This window comes from Conger conger, chromosome 2 (assembly GCF_963514075.1).
Source record: "Conger conger chromosome 2, fConCon1.1, whole genome shotgun sequence".
Classification (NCBI taxonomy): Eukaryota; Metazoa; Chordata; class Actinopteri; order Anguilliformes; family Congridae; genus Conger; species Conger conger.
The window spans coordinates 21,813,792-21,831,164 of record NC_083761.1 but is presented as its reverse complement, the minus strand read 5'-3'; the positions used below and the strand labels follow the sequence as shown (position 1 = coordinate 21,831,164).

At 40.6% G+C, this 17,373-nt stretch overlaps 1 protein-coding gene across 1 annotated transcript in view; it reads left to right on the top strand.

Annotated features, from left to right (window-relative positions):
• Nucleotides 1-5,429, top strand: part of LOC133121132 (uncharacterized) — an 8,900-nt gene extending 3,471 nt beyond the window's left edge. The window contains exon 5 of the mRNA XM_061230391.1: nucleotides 1,177-5,429. Coding sequence (XP_061086375.1) covers nucleotides 1,177-1,260 — 84 coding nt within the window. The 3' untranslated portion in view covers nucleotides 1,261-5,429. The remainder of the gene's footprint in view (nucleotides 1-1,176) is intronic.
• Nucleotides 5,430-17,373: the final 11,944 nt, after the last annotated feature.

Sequence of the window (17,373 nt, the reverse complement as noted above, 5' to 3'; positions counted from 1 at the left end):
CTCATCATCTGTCTGTCACTCACTGCCCTTTCTCAATGAATCATATCGCCATCTAATGTCCTCTTGATACGACTAACGCACCCGGTTTGGTCTTTGATTAAACCACACGTTACCACAATCCCGAGGTGAAAAATCCAGGTTCGGAAAGTTAAATTCCTCCCCAGTATTTTGTTCAGGTCATCTGTATTTTCTAATTAGCACAATTGTTTAGCCAGGAAGTAGAACTAATTAGTCAAATTAGCTGGAAGAAACACATTGCAGGACTTTTACTTTCTGTTCCCTGGACTTTCCACCTCTGCCGTAATCCCACTAAACTAGGCCTGTTTTACTAAACCTTCAATCGTGCGCTCGCTCTGGTTTGACTTTAGCCTGATTCAGGCGGAGTTCTGGGATTTCATGTTGTATAGGTCATGTTACATGTTCCCTGTGAGCATCGTTATCTACCATTACAGTATGTTAAATTCCTGCGAAGTCATTTTGGTTTCTGGAGTTCAGATTGTAACATTGGACCCCTCGGACCCCGCCACCCTGTTTCACCTTCATTGCGTGCGTCTCTCACGCTCATGTACTCTTGTCTCTCTCAACGAAGTGCGCCAACACCAGAGTTATGGGCCGCGCCCATCTTCTCCCCCACCTCACATCCTCCCACAATCTTCCTGTGCTGGCTTCCGATCCCCAGCACCACCACCACCACCTTCACCTACATCACCACCCTGTCCTGCCACCATCTCTGCCTCTGCAGTAGGCCTGGGCTGCCGGGCGGTGGGCTTCCCGGGCACCCCCAGGTAACCGGCCCCTTTCACCCCCTCCTAAAAACGGCATTGGGCGTGGAGTGGAGGCAGTTCAGGCCTAAAAGTATTTCCATAAAAGTCTGTTTCTGTTCCAATACCCCATCCACAGTTCTGTTTGTGAGTCCACATTCTGTGTTTTTTGCCTCAGACTCATTTCTACAGTGTAGTGACCTTGTTTAGTCGGTCTCATTGACCTGTGACGTAACAAGCTCAGCTCTATGTTCCTTGAAGAGAGGCATTTTCCTCCGGAATATTCCAGGCTCCCTGAGTTATGTTGTTTATTTTGGTTCTGTTTGGTACAGAAGCCTTTTCTCTTTTCACACATATTTAATCCTCCCTTACTCTTTTGACCCTTCCTCTTTCCCTCCCTCCCTCTCTTCTGCAGGAGGTGACCAGAAGGCCTCCAAGCTTTTGGCTGTGTCTGACGGGGGTAAAGCTCTCTCCAGCGAAAAGCTCCATGTTTGAGTGAGCGACCAGGTGCTCAGGACACCTCACTGGGCTGCAGTGAGGTCCTCACCACCCCTCCCCCCGTCCCAGGACTGGCTGAGGTGCTCCGTCCTTCCGTCTCTTGTTCCGTCCCCCCCGTGACAGCGGGTATCTCGGACTTGTGGAGCCACCCCGACGCTGTCTTCACAAGCCCTCCTTCCGTCCAGTATCCCTGTATGCCCCACGAGGACAACTGCAGGGAAAGTGGCTGCAGGGTGGGCCTGGCTGATCCCCAAAGCCAGCCAGGCCCCTCCAGCATGCCTGCCCCTGCCCCAGCCAGCCTCGGCCCTGTGTTCTGTAACCAGATAACCCTCCTCTTCTCTTCTCTGTAGCCTGTTCTTCTCCTTTCTCTGTTCCTCATCCTCTCTTCCTCTCTGCTCTTCTGTCCATCTCATCCATCCTCTTATTTCCCAGCCTCCCCCAACAAATTCCCAACCTCTGTGACTGTTCTTACTCCTAGTCTTCCTTACACTCTCCCTTTCTCCCTTCCTTTCTTCATACACTATCACCCGTTCTGTTCATCTGTCTCAGCCTCTCCATGTACACCTCCGAGTATCTCTTTCCCATCTTTGCTTTCTTCTCCCTTTCTCTGTATCACTGTCCTCCTCTCTCATTCTCTTCTCTTCCTCTTCTCCATTCTCCCTCTCTCTCATACTGCTCCCCCGCTCTCTCTCACCATTAGGAGTGGCTTCATCCCCACACAGGTCACATGGTGCACGACCCACAGCAGGAATAATCCATACAGGAGTCATAATCAATATTCAGCCCACAGGGCACTGCCACAATACTCCGGCACCAGAAGGGGGTTTATGCCTGCTGTGAGCTGTTTAGACAAGTCCCCTTCCTCCCAAACAAAGGAAAACACAGATACAAACTCACCTTTGTGTCAAAATGAAGGAACATTTTAGCCACCGATGTGGTTAGCAAGGAATGCTAATGAAGCCCCCTGCCATGTTCCTCACCCTGCCCTTGCCACAGTTGGCTGGGCGGCAGGACAGGCTGTAAGCTCTATGCCGAACCGTGCCCGCCTGTGGCGCTACTCTGAATTGGGTGTAACGTCCATGTGGCGCGTGGGCACTGCGAAACGATGAAGCTAACAGCAGGACAAGAGGCACAGAGAAGCCACCTCTGAAGGTTATGACTGAGGACAGAAAGGCGGCAGCTTTGACATCTGGAAATTCCACCGGGAGGGGGCCGTAGCAGTGTTTCCCCGGCAGGGGGGTGGTTTTTGAGGTGCCGGACGTGCCGTGATTCACGTACGGAAATGGACAGGGAGCCGTGATCCCCACTCAGGTGCTCCATCCATTCACTCCATGTCTAATCAACCATGTTCCCGTCCGGCCTGTTTTTCCCTGGAGAAATCTCTCCCTTTATACATCGTCAGTATATCTATATTCTTTATTACTTTAAGGATTTTTTTTTTTTTTACTTTTTTTTTAGGATATGGGTCAGTAGAGTAGAGATTGTATTAATTGATTAGCCTTATACTTATATGCCCTGTAATAGTAAAAAAACAAAAAAAAACAAGATAAACTGCTGTCATTTTATATATCTTTAATCACCACTCTTGTGATATTATAAGGAGTGGGCATGTGCATTTTAATCTTTCACTTGGGGACTGTCTGCAAAGGACTATACCTTTTTTCTAGGTGGACGTTTCCTGTCTCAGACACTTTCTACAGTCAGTGTTACAGGCAGAGAGTGCCTGCTTATTTAACTTAAAACAAGCATATATAAAGAAACCCATGGAACGTACGGCAGACTAAAGAATGGATAAACCTTATTTTAAGACGCTATGGAATGTTAACAATATTAGTAGTAAATTATTCTGCATTAACGACAAGTATAGTGCACTTCAGAAGTGTAAAAAGCTGGTCTGAAAACTGCTGTTTTAATTCCATTTGATGAGTTCTCCCTTTTTTTCAGGGAGATATTCCAACACACAGTTAGCTTGCTTTTTTTCCATTTTTGTGTTTTACTGAAGCTGTGATTGCTGCAGTATGAGGGTCAGTGAATCAGTGAATGTAAATGAGGTGGAGAAGGCTGCTCTTTCCCCCATCCCCCATAGCTTAGGGTAAATGGGCTGTTTATTGCATTATTCAATGTCACCCTGAAACCGGACTTTCAAACCTTCACACCTGAGGTTGGAAAATGAATTCCAGGCAGGTGAGCAGCTAGGAACAGGTGGCTGCACCCAGAATGGGCGAAAGGGGTGTATGCTGTAAAAAGAATGAATACAAATTTAAAATAAAGGAAGTAATACAGGCGTTCATGGGCAGACAGACAGGGACAGACATTCTCCAGTTCCTTTGACTCCATTTCAGAGATCAGCACTCTGGAGAGTGTGTGGTGTAAAGACTATAGATTCTGGAAACCCAAAACTATCGTTTTTTTGTTTAATGTTAAAGCAGACGATGTATAGTTAGTAGACAATAGAAATAAGAATTTCATAGTAAAGCTGTCTCATTCCATAAAATGCCTGGCCTATTGGTACGATAAACAAAGTAGAACAGCAGAACTTTGACCTTAACTGGAATAAGTTGAATTGAAAAGAGGTAAAGGCAGATGGCTGTAAATGAAGAGCTAATCATAAAGAACATCAACATAACATTAATTGTTTAGGCCCTGGCTCTTTCAGGCATACATACAAAAAATGGTGTCATTTTGCAACTGTGCCAAGATTAATCTACTGTAATAGTAAATTGTGTTTGTGTGCATATACATATATATATATTTTACACAGTATGTACTGTGTATATATATGGTATATGCACACATATTTATTCATTTATTTGTAGATTTGAATAATTATAATTAAGAGACTGTCTTGTTTTGAGAGGCAGTTATTAACCTGTATTGTTCTAATGACATGGTAGATCTGAGAACCTTACACCACATTCAGTGTTCGAGAGTTCTCGTAGCAAGCTTTGTAATGTTCACCTTTCAATAAGGCTGATGTAATTGTAATTTTATTTTTAAATAATAGCAAACAAACTTTTGTAGCACTGAAATGCAGCTAAAAACAGTATTTATTAACTGGTACTGCTGGGCTGAATGATCTCTTACTAAACGGAGAGCTGGATTATATGAAATTTGTTTTAAGAAGTTAAAAACGTCATTGTAAATATCCTTTTTCATGTCCCTGAAGCCCACAGTGTGGCTCTCAGAAGCTATTGTACATTTGGGTGATTCCAAAATGAAACCCGGTCAGATGAGATGTAGCAGACCAGACGGAACGTGGTCGCTGCTGATTTTTACTCCAAATATTTTAACTACTGTACGTAAACAGAGCTCTGGGGTCTGAATCTGTGGATTAAAAAATTCAAACAAAGTGCGTGACCTTAGATAATGTAGAATTGTCCCTGCCCATATGAAACTAATATGTGAGGAAACGAGGAGGATGGAATTATAACAGAACCTAGCATATATTGCAAGATATATTGATTTAACATTTCCATATATGCCATTTTATGCATAATACTATACAATAGATTTTACAATATACTGTATGTAGCTTTACACTGTATTCTACACATATGCAATGTATGTAATTATAAATGTGAAAATGGTAGTAATTAATATGTTTTCTAATATATGCTGCTCAAACAAACTTACCCTGTCGGTTAAATTTTATATTTTAACGTTATTTCATTGTAAGAGAGAGTAAGCTGCGTCAGCATATGAACAACTCAAGTCACTAAACAAAACTGGATCTTTGCCCAAATTTTGTAAGATAACCAAAGATTGCCCTGACAAAGAGTAATTAGCTTCCCAAGAGTTTTTATTTGTTTTAAATGAGTGAGGTGTCGCTAACAGGACTTTGCGAGTATGCTATGCAACACATTGCACCCTATGAATAACCAGCAGAAATGCAGATTGCAGATTTGTCCACTTTTATTTTCTATTTATTTTTTTTAAACCAAAAAATAACGAAGAGATTTATTGCAACTGTAGGTTTGTGTATAATAAAGGTGTGTACAGTTGATGATGAGAGCTTATTGAAATGAGGGGGTATTTCTTGACATAGTGGAAGGCCTTCAGATGGATTTCCATTTTGAAACCTGTTTGTAAAAGATGTGCTGACAGAAGGAACATGTATTTTTGCAATAAAGTTTGATTCTAAAGTGCTCTCCCAGGAGCACGGCACAATGACCCTGTCTGCTGTTTCCAAAATGGCTGCTTTCTCTCCGAAGGGGGAGGGTCTGAGCTGTTACTACTCAGTGTTTACACACAGCACAGTGTGATAGTGATTGTGCTGTTAGGAGGTGCACTTTTTGGGTTCCAGTCTTTTCTGTGCTTGCTTATATCTGAATGACTAGACATTACAATTCAACTGACAAGTCCTTTGACTTGATCAGTATTCCTTACTAGTTAGATTTTATTAAGCCAAAATGAGTGCAGCTATCATGCCACTCACTGGATGTTTTTCACACCGTTCTTTGTAAACCCTAGAGACTGTTGTGTGTGAAAATCACAGCGATCAGTCTGGCACCAACAATCTTTCCGCGGTCAAAGTCACATTTCTTCCCCATTCTAATGTTTGGTCTGAACAACACCTGAACCTCTTGACCACGTCTGCATGCTTTTATGCATTCATTTGCTGCCACATGATTGGCTGATTAGATATTTGCATTGTACAGGTCTGCCTAATAAAGTGGTCACTGAATGTACTTCAGTCCACTTGCAAAAAACATCTTTACTGTGTCTTCATTAAGGCCTTGAATACTCTATTGAATATTCAGTACGAATTCAGTATTCAGTATGAATATTGGAGTCTTGGGGTGCACCACTACAAATTTCTCTACCAATCATTCTGCCTCCAACAACTGATCTAACATCATCTTTATCAAACCTAGTCCTAACCCTAACCACAATGTGTAAAAACGTGTTCTTGTCAGCACTTGGTCTCAGAATCTATATGCACATGTAAGTGGAAAAATGAAGCTGCGTGGAAACGTATGGGAAAAAATGGCGAGGAGAGTAGATTCTCATCAAGAATTTCACCGCCAGTATTTCCCCACATTCAGTATGAGCACACACTCACTGTATGATGTTGGACATCTGCCTATCTCCAAGCAGTTTCATAAGCTTCACATGCAAACTGAAATTTCCACACTCACACACACACACACACACATGTTTGTGCGAGGAAATTAAATTGGTCTTTTACTTCATAAGCAAAATATAAGCAGGTTCGTAGGATGGGGATGGGATGGGAGCCAAATTGCCAGGTCCCGGTTTAGCCCCACTGACACCCACCTATAGTGCTATACAGAAGTCAGAGACCACCCTTTCCTTTATTCAATTTCTAGTCAAATCATCCATTCAATCAACATCAGATCTGTATTTGTCCCTTCATTCGGTTTTGTGCACAACTTTAACCCCCCGAGACATTATGTTAGAACCTTTCCATAGTGACTCTAACATTCAAACAAATGTCAAGCTCACATTAGCTGCCTTGTCGATTTCTTTGTCATGTGCACCTAAAATAAATAAGAGAAATTTCTGATGAGATTTGATGTAATTCATCTGCACAAGGAAGGTGAAATTCAAAGGAAAATAAATGAGAAAACAGGACTTTCATAAACTGGAATTCAAATGATTATTGGAAGATACAGAGAAAATGGGACTGCTAACAACCATGCAAGAACTGGTAGACCACAGAAACCATTTAAAAGATGCCAATGACTCATTCAGCCATATGCATTCAACTGCATTAAAGGAGAGAATATAAGCAGCAGTTGTTATTTATACAACACAAATAACACATTTCTCTTCATAGACATATGTGCGAACTTGCAGCCATAATTCAGCAAATAATTTAATTATATAATCAAGATCTGAGGGTGGAATAAAAACCAATGTACACACGACTATCCATGGCACTGAGTTTGAGACTACTGCTCTAGAGAGTTGTGCATGAAAATCCCCAGAGATGAGTCTCATACTCAAACCATCCTGACTGGCACTGACAATCATTCCACGGTCAAAGTCACTTAGATCCCATTTATTACCTATTCTGATTTTTGGTCTAAACAACAACTGAACCGCTTGACTATGTCTGCATGCTTTTATGCATTGAGTTGCTGCCACTTGATTGGCTGATTAGACATTTACATTAGCAATTTGGTTTAGAGGTCAACCTAATGCTGAGTGTGTTTGTTACATTTATTCATATGGACCAAAATTACTTCAGTGATCCACTAGGTGTCAGTAAAGATGCATAGTAAAATATGTATGACACACAGGGTATCCAGAGGAGGTGAATAGGACTTTTTTGCCCTATGTAGGTCATACATTTACGTGTTGCAAAATAAATCAATAATAATCAAATAGGCCCTAGTCCGTATCTTTGTTGTACAGGTAGCAGTTGAAATTGTACTTCCCTCTAGGGTCTTTCAGCGCACTTATCCCTGGTTATGGGTATGCACTTTGCACTTTGTTGTACGTCGCTCCAGGTAAGAGCGTCTGCCAAATGCCATTAATGTAATGTAATGTTATATACTGCAATTGCAATTTTAAAATTTAGAAATTACAAGCACAATTCCATTTTCAGCTCAGAACATGCACACACACATCCACACACATACACACACACACACATCCACACATACAAACATACTCATACATACACAGAGACAGACACACACATCCACACATACATACATACATACATACATACATAGAGACAGACACACACAGACACACTCTCACACATCTACACATACAAACATACTCATACATACACAAAGACAGACACATACAATCATGAGCTTGAGGGTTTAAATCCTTATACCAAAAGAGACAGGAAAAAGCTGACATGAAGTGCGAGACGCTAAATTAGATATTGTGAGAGGGGGGTGAAGATCTGTCAGTATGAGTTAAGTTTAAATAGCAAAAGCAATTAATGGGAAATGATTTTTCTGTTAATTGCTATGAGGTCTGTTCTTTCATAAACAAGTCACCTTATTTAGAGTTGAGGGTGCTGTAGTCTAGCATTTCCTTACATATCAATGTGTGTACACTCAGTGAGAACTTTATTGGTACTCATCTTTTAGACTTATTAAGTCTTCTGGTGCTGTCACCTACCCACAGGTTTGATGCATTGTGTGTTCAGAGATGTTCTTCTGCATACCACTGTTGTGATGTGTGATTATTTGCATTACTGTCACATTCCTGTCAGCTTTGACCGGTCTGGCCCTTCTCTTTTGACAGAACAGAACCACAGAACTGCTGCTCACTGGATGGTTTTTGTTTTTAGCACCATTCTCTGCAAGCTCTAGAGACTGTTATGCGTGAAAATCCCAGGAGATCAGCAGTTTCTGGAATGCTCAAACCACCCTGTCTGGCACCAACAATCATTCTGCAATTTAAGTCACTTAGATCACATTTTTCCCCCATTCTGATGGTTGATGTGAACATTAACTGAAGCTCCTGACCTGTATCTGCATGATTGTATGCATTGCACTGCTGCCACACTTGCCTGATTAGATAATCGCATGAATAAGTCGGTGTACATACAGTAAATCCTCAAATTGTGTCCGGGATTCTATTTGAAGCCGGGCCTCAGATAATAGTGGAAAAATGTGGGCACCTGCAGTCAAAAAGCCTTTTACAATTAATATCTAAGGGAACAGAAGCGAACCTGACCTCTAAATGGTACAACGTTAAACGTGACACATTTCTTCAAATTTTAAAGCAAGATTACATTTTATTATAATTTTTTTGTTTCAAAATAAATAAAAAAAATGGAAAAGGCCCAGTGCAAAAGTTTAGGAACCCTGTCAGTACTTTGTAACTCCTCTTCGGGCAACAGCTTGTAAATGCTTCCTGTAGCCAGGAATTGAATTTTTCCCAAATCTTTCCCCATTGTTCCTGGCAGAAAACCTCTATCTCAGAAATGTTCTTCGGCCTCCTTGCATGTATGGGATGTTTCAGATCTCTGCACAGATTAGCTTGGTTAGTTTCTTCACGTTTTGGGATAAACCCAATATTATTGGTTTCTCAAAGGGAGTACACAATTAGGCCTTTTATAACCACAGAAAACCTACTACTATCGGCTTGTCACAGTTTAACAAACTAACGGCTTCCTGGATGGATGACGACAACTTTCAACAACTGGCGGCACTCGATTCTTCTCATCTGTTGTCAACGCCTTACTTGCCCTTGAACATAGAGTTTGATGCTGATCATGTGAAAGCAGCGTAAGGCTTTGATGTCCCTGTGATATGGATGATCAGCCCTCAGGTCACTGATCAGACACTCATCATGAGAGTACATGGACCACAATGAGAGCTGCACACACAAGCATGCACTCACACGAGCCTGCACACACATTTGTATTTGTACACTATACGTATATAGACAAGCCTGTGCTTACACATGGACTCGCAAAAGCATGTACATACAAGGACACACATACACACAGACACTCAAACAGGCCTGCATACACATATTATTGCACAAACATTGAGATTCACACTTGCACAAGCACGCACACTGTAGACACACTCTCTCAAGCATACACACAGGTGCATAAAGGGATACCCTGCTGTAAAATCCAGCTATGCCAGCTTGACCATCTTGAAAATGTAGCTGGTTAAGCAGGTCATAAGCTGGTCTAGCTGGGTATGAGCTGGTCAACCAGTTATGCAGCTAGCTTGTCTGAGCTGGTAGCTTCAAAACATAGCTTGAGCTGGTCAAACTATGTCAAGCTGGGAGCTGGTCTGAGCTGCTCAACCAGTTACCAGCTGTTTTAAAACGTAGCTTGAGTTGTTTTTTCAGCAGGGTATAAAATCAAAGAGAAAAAGAAGTACACATGCACTACAGCAACTATCCATTTCCCAGTTATGAACCCTTCAGTTAACTTGCTGACATCCTTCTCTGCAGTGAACATGTGTAGGCAATGATATCAGCAGTAATTGGCAATACTGTGTCTGAATAACCTCCTTTGAAAGATCGATATCTGGGCCCACTGGGTCTCTCCAATCCCTGACTGCCCTCGTCTGAAAGCCCTCCCACAGAACTTTCCCCACCTACCCACTGCGCTAACCAGCAAAGCATTGTGTGTCAATGTAGAATCAACACACCCAACACACCCCTCTCCCCCACACACAAAATGATCAGCCCCAGGCTAGTTATAGTTTATCAATGAAGGACACCTCTCTCTGTAAATAATTAGGCTGAAAAGGATCAATGGGACAAAGTAGTGCTCAGAGTCTGTAAAGACACCAAAGTTTGCTGTTCAAATCTGTTCAAATTTTACTGAGGGAAAACATTTGGTTGAACATACGTAATACTTCCCTGAATCACAGAACCAAACACTACCAGGGTCTAATTTGCATTTGCATGGGAAGTATCGCTTAAAATGAATATCCAGCCGTGATAAGATCGAAATGCTGAAGTGTAATAGCATGTCAAATGGCTGCCAGACATCCCACCTCTCCCAGAAGATCCGGGAGTCTCCTGGAATTCAGCACCTGCTCCCTGACACCCGCGAGCGGGCGGACTTCTCCCGCAAATCAGCGATGTGCACCAAAGGCATATTTCTGTCACGGAGTGACGAACAATCGTGAATTAAGGAACTGAAAAGTGGTAATTAAGCACCCCCCCAGGTCACACACCGAGCAGCACCCATCCCCCGTCCCCCACACACACATAATTCTGAATGCACAATATATGTATCAGCAGTTTGAGTGCCACCCTCTTACTCGTTGTAAAGCCTTTTAATTTGGTCAAACTTTTTTTGCATTTCAAAATAGCATGTTTACAATTAAAACCTCATCAAAAAGCCAGAGAGCATGGAGTCAACAGAAGGTGGAAAAAGAACTAAGTAAAATTAAATTATTTCCATTTCTTGGGAAAGAAATGCATGAGATGAGCAGGTCAGCCCTATCGATACTGATACAGCAACCACCGGCCCCGTTTTGCCAATTTGTTCTTTTATTTACTTTTTTTTTTTTAGAAATGCCCCTGGGCTTTTTAATACAGTCAAAATATAGCCGCCATCATAGAATAGCAGCTGAAATTTCCGTTTCTGACTCGGCTCCTAAGCCATCGATAAAAATACACACACATTTCTATTTTGTCCTCTTCCAAGTTCCTCTGTCTCTCTCCCGCCCCTGCTGTGAGCTATCTTTAGCTGCACGGGCGCGTTTCATTCAAGGAGACGCTCCTGGAGTCTGAGGGAGGGGGGCACACGTGCCGTGGTCGCACGTGGCCTCGCGCCGACGCCGCGGCTCAGACCTGCCCGGAGACGGGAAGGACTCGTCGGGAGCCGCACGCCCACTGTACAGACGCTGTCTGCGGCTTTGAGCCCTTTCAAAAAAAAGAAAAAAAAAAAGACCTTTCCATTATTTACTGAAGGAAATAATTAAACGGTTCTTCTTCCCACAGAAATAAGTAATAGTCAAACGTACTATTTTGCAAATGCTGGGTCACAGGAACGGGTTATGTGGAATCCGTGCAACTTCTAAAATGCCCTTACGGATGCTAGCTAGCTAAGTTATTCCTGAAGCACAATTCAGAAAATTGGCTTAGAATGTCATCCTATAAGTTTTGTTATAGTTCCCATTAAAAAATAAGCTTCTGTGACAAAGTGTGCTTCTGTACATCAAGCTGACAAAGAACAGAATTAATGGATAGAATTCAAAGGTATATGGAAGAGGGTATGGAAACAGGTCACCATGGCAACAGCATAGCACTGCAAAGCCCCTCCAATGGACATGAAAAAGAAGAAATTAGTCCTCACCGAGGACTGAGAAACCAAATAAAGATGACAGTGGGATCATTCCAATGCATTATTTTTCTCCTCCTTTTACCTTTATTTTCTCCTTGTCTTGCCCCTAGCTCCGCTCATCGGGAAAGGCTTGGCGAAGCTGAAAGGAAAAGAAGTAAAGACTGGGAAATCCAGAAGCTGGATTTGAAGCCAGGTCAGTTGCAGACATGCAAAAATACATTCACAAAGGAGGCACAGATGTTTTCTTGCTCAAATTAATGATTGGAAGTTCATAACTTCTACTTCTAGCTCCTAAAAGGATAATTTAAGGGTTTGGAATGTCCTTAAAGATTGCAATGTCCTCGATTTCTGTGTCAGGAGCAAGTAAGAGACAAAAATAAGATCAAAAAAAACTTTCCTTGCTCCAAGCCCCACCCTTCAGAGGATGCAAGGAAAGGAAATGAGGAAAGGAGGCGAGGAAGTAGGAGTCAAAAAAAAAAGTATTAGGAAAATGGATGTATCTTTAAAGTGTCAGTTTGAAGCCGCATCAATTACAGATGTGGCAAATGGGGAGAGGTGGATCCACGCGATGTCACACGTTTAAAATAAATACTTCCGCAAGTGCTTGTGTTTCCTTTCTCAAGAATCCTGTGGGAGCCTCCAAGTTTCTTGCTCCTAGCTCCTAGCTCCTTGCTCCTAATGTTAATGGCATTTGGCAGATGCTCTTATCCAGAGCAACATACAGTTGATTAAACTAAGCAGGAGACAATCCTCCCCTGGAGCAATGGAGGGTTAAGGGCCCAACTGCTGTGCGGATCTTATTGTGGCTACACCGGGGATCGAGCCACCGACCTTGCGGGTCCCAGTCATATACCTTAACCACTACGCCACAGCAAGGCATTTTTCTCTACAGATGCCCTTAACCAGGAGTGACCTAAGCTGGGAAAGTCACTGTGCATAATATGTTCATATGGCCATAAATTCCACTTTACTCAACAAAGGGCAACAGCAATGTCATTTGGGGCATTAAAACAATATCAATTTATAAACCCTGTTCTGCACCCTAATTATACTGCAAAATACTGTTCATATTTTCTACAGTATACATGAAATTACACTTACAGTGGGCTCCAGAATTATTGGCACCCTTGATAAATATGCATATATTTTTGACCATTCCTCCACGCAGCCTATCCAGCAATTTATTTATTTGTATTTATTACACAACTCTATGCATGCTAGGATGTTATAATACAGTAATTCTGAACAAAGCAAAAATTCAACTGGCAGATGAAAACAGTACTCATACTCTGCCTCTTGCTTGGCCAATTCTCTTTCTATGTAAAGGCCCAATTCTCTTACTGCTTCCAGGCAATACCTCCATACTGATTCTTAGGAGAGTGAAATGGAATCAGAGGAAGGGAAGCTAAATGCCATGATATATAACTCCCAAGCCAAAGTTAGCCTGTAGCTATCCATTGCTGACAACTCTGTGTGTAGCTCAAATGACTTCACAGAATGTCAGAACTTTGGTTGGGGGGCATATAATGGGGCAATTGCATGAGATGGTGTACATGGTCTTGTGGAAGACAACAAACAAATTAAATATTGTGATTTATTCTATTTAAAATGTGGAATGTGGATTATTATTTAAGGGGGGCATAACTCTACAAACAAACAAATAACTCTACAAACAAATTAAATATTGTGATTTATTCTATTTAAAATGTGGAATGTGGATTATTATTTAAGGGGGGCATAACTCTACTAGTCTTAGTCTTATCTATTTATTTTTATTTATCTATCTATTTATATAATTTATATTATTATCTCTTATCATTTCTACTAGGGGACAACATTGGCTCAGGATATAAGAGCAGTCGTCTGGCTGTCGGAGGGTTGCCAGTTGGTTGGTGCCTTGCATGGCAGCCGATCACCATTGGTGTGTGAGTGTGTGTGAACCAGTGAAATAGAAGCATCAATTGTACAGAGCTTTGGTTAAAAGCGCTATATAAATGCAAACCATTTACGATAACTTTCTCTACATAAGCAAGAACGGCTCATAAATAAAACATATGACCTATAGAGATTTACAGGACAATCAATATTCCCATGTCCATAGGAACTGGATTAACACATAAAATCATACAATCGACTGCAGAATTTATTAGACAAAACTGATGATGACTGAGGATACTGTTAAGACAGGCATGATTATATTCAGGCACAAAATTTAAACCTTACATTTTAATTTCCCCCAGTGTCTCCCAAGGCTCTGTACAAGGCTCCCTTCTTATTTTCCCTTTATACTGTATATAGTTTCTTGCATCAGAAACTAAATACAGTATATAATTTTTTTCTTACCATTTTTATGCTCTTCCACTCTCTCCCTCCATCTGACACTCAGGTCTCATTTTGTATCTGAGCTTGCCTGACGGAGAGCTTATGCTTAATGGCTGACCATCATATGAAAAATTATGTTTATAATTGCGATAATCTGATGCTAATAATAATAATAATAATAATAATAATAATAATAATACATTATAATAATGAAAACTATGTTTTCACCCCTCTTATTGTTTTTGCAATAAAATTAGATTTGTATTGATTTCTCTGCAGAGCTGAATAATCCAATATAATCAATGTAATATCATTGTTCAACCTTTGTTGTAATCTATATGTCATTAACAGGTCGTTGATCTGGATACATCTGAAATAAATTGTCTTCACCAACACTGACGTGTGATAATAAATTGTTAAATAGCGTCCAGTAAACGTCCAGTTTCCAAGACCACACATAATGAAAAAGGTGAAAAGCAATTTAACAAACAGCCATTAACACTCCAATCATGGTGTATTCATCTTGTTTGGTCCACTGAGTTTACCATCAGTGTGGCTTACCTTGGCCTATATCCAGGTCTTAAATTATGGTTGGGCGACAGATATTACCCTTGTAAAGCGAAACTGTAAAAGCTTATTACTGTAAGGATCTGTAAAATTAATTGCATTGATTCACATAAAAAGGGCATGTTGAACCTTAACAAAGCATGTTCAATCTTTGTCCATTCCTTTCCCCAACACCATTCAATAAATATGTGGACTAACATATGCAACTGGCTTGCAGTATTCAGGTCATACTTTACTTGGGAAATTTAGCAACTGGCAAGAATAAGTGTGCTTCAACCATAGAGGGCAGTGGATTGCAGTCTTAGAGGGCACTGCGAATGCACACTTTGGAGGATTAAGTTAATAAACAACTGTGTGAATGGGTCATTTATTTACTTTTAGCTACCTTGTATGACAATATTCCTGCTTAGGAAATTAAAAAATTTTATATAATAGAAGATGAGAGCTTTCTGATTACACAGCCTATTGAAAAAATAAGGTACAGAAGACTTCTCCAGCAAACCAGCAATTTCCACCATAGGCAAAACTGAAGTTTAGAAACAGGCATCATCCCGGCATGAACTCATGAACCATTGCAAATTGAGGGATCACAAAGTGCAGGGGAATCCCCAGTCTCATAATGTGCATGCTGGGGGACCCCCACTCCCCAGTCACATAATTTGCAGGAGGACCAACAACTCCCCGAAACATTTTTGCCAGGGTGAAATGTCTGAAACCGGCAGTAATGTTATCTTTCAAAATATCACTAACGTCATCCGTTCTTTTCAAGAGAAGGGACCTACCATAAAACTGTTATGACACAATGGTCACGCATACCAAGCCTCCTTTATTCACTGTGGTCTCTGTTCTTCAGGACCCGGAGAGCCGCAGCCTTTGTTTGGCTGACGCAAGCTGGTGACTGCGCAAGGCAGTTCTGCCCCCCATTATCAGGAAGCGTGATGTCATCCTAACATCCTTCAGTGTCAAATGACCATAACCTTGCGGGGGTGAGTCCCAACATCTGGCCCTAGCAGGCTTGTGCAAACTGGAACACTGACAATGACCTGAATAAATGTATTGCTATATTACATCGTTCACCAGTGTTTCAGCAAGATTATTATTTGTACTCCAGAGATGAAGCTGGCATTTACAGTACCTCTGAATGTACACATAATCATCAGAATTGAGATTTTATCTGCAAAGAAATTGTGGTCCCAGATGTCTCAGCATTAGCACAAAAACCAACCATGGATGAATAGGATATACAAAAATATTATTATTATTATTATTTTTATTCAGCAGGGAACACGTAATCCTTTAATTGCATGTTAATGTTATTCCTGTCGGGAAAGTTAACGCTATTTAATTGACCAGCGAAAAAGAAAGAAAGCTTTTTTTAAATAGAGTACCTAAAGTACACTGTGATTTCATTAATGCACAGAAGCTTAAAGATCGTCATACCTTTCTTAAGAACCCAAAGATTTTAGACATTAGTGAAGGTACATTTTTTTTTTTCTACTCCTCAGTCAGAAAATGAAAAACCTTTTGTTCATAAGCCAATCATGAATGTTTTTCATGGTCAGGGCCTTGCATGGATCAACAGTAGTACTTAACTGTAATTTCCCTATATATATATATATATATATATATATATATATATATATATATATATATATATATATATATATATATATATATATTTATTTTTTGTCAGTAAACACTTTCTTGTTTTAAAATAGGTTCCCTCAAGTTACTATAAAAAATAATTTTTAAAAATGACATACTGTACACTGACAAAAACCATAACAGTACAATAATTCATATGTAATGCTTTGGTCTGCTTGCTTTTGGGAAAAACATCCAAAATGCGTAAATTATTATCACTACTTGGAAATAGTTATTATGCAACAAAATAGCTATTATTTACATGAATACATACAGAATATACATGAAAATGCCTGCTGTTGTAGGCATATGAAATAATCCCGTTCTTTGGCCTTTTAACTAAAAAAGCCCTTGGAGGATAACAGCATGCATGTCGATGGGCCTGGCTGCTGCTGTCTATGGTCCTGAACACACTCTGGGCTTTTGACAGAAACCAAAGAGGCGGAGACTCCTGGTAATGCAAAACAGAGTTTAGAAATTTGGGGTACTAAACATCAGAGACCTGTTCCACAAAGTTGAATTACTGAGTTAGCTGGATAACCACACAAAGTAAAACCCAGAACTGAATTTCTACCATGCTCGAGATTCGGGCAGGATACGGATTTTACTCCATGCATTTATCCAGAAAACTCATTCATGAAACAGGCTCAGATGTGCAAAAGTTCTTTATGTCTAAATATCTGAAGCAAAGCATAGTTGAAATTAAATTGTTTAAGATAATCTTCATTGCAAAAACCCACTTAAATGCTTTTTATGTAATTTGCAACACTCATACATTTGATTTTCTCAACAATTATTTCCCTGTATATATACATAAAAAATGTG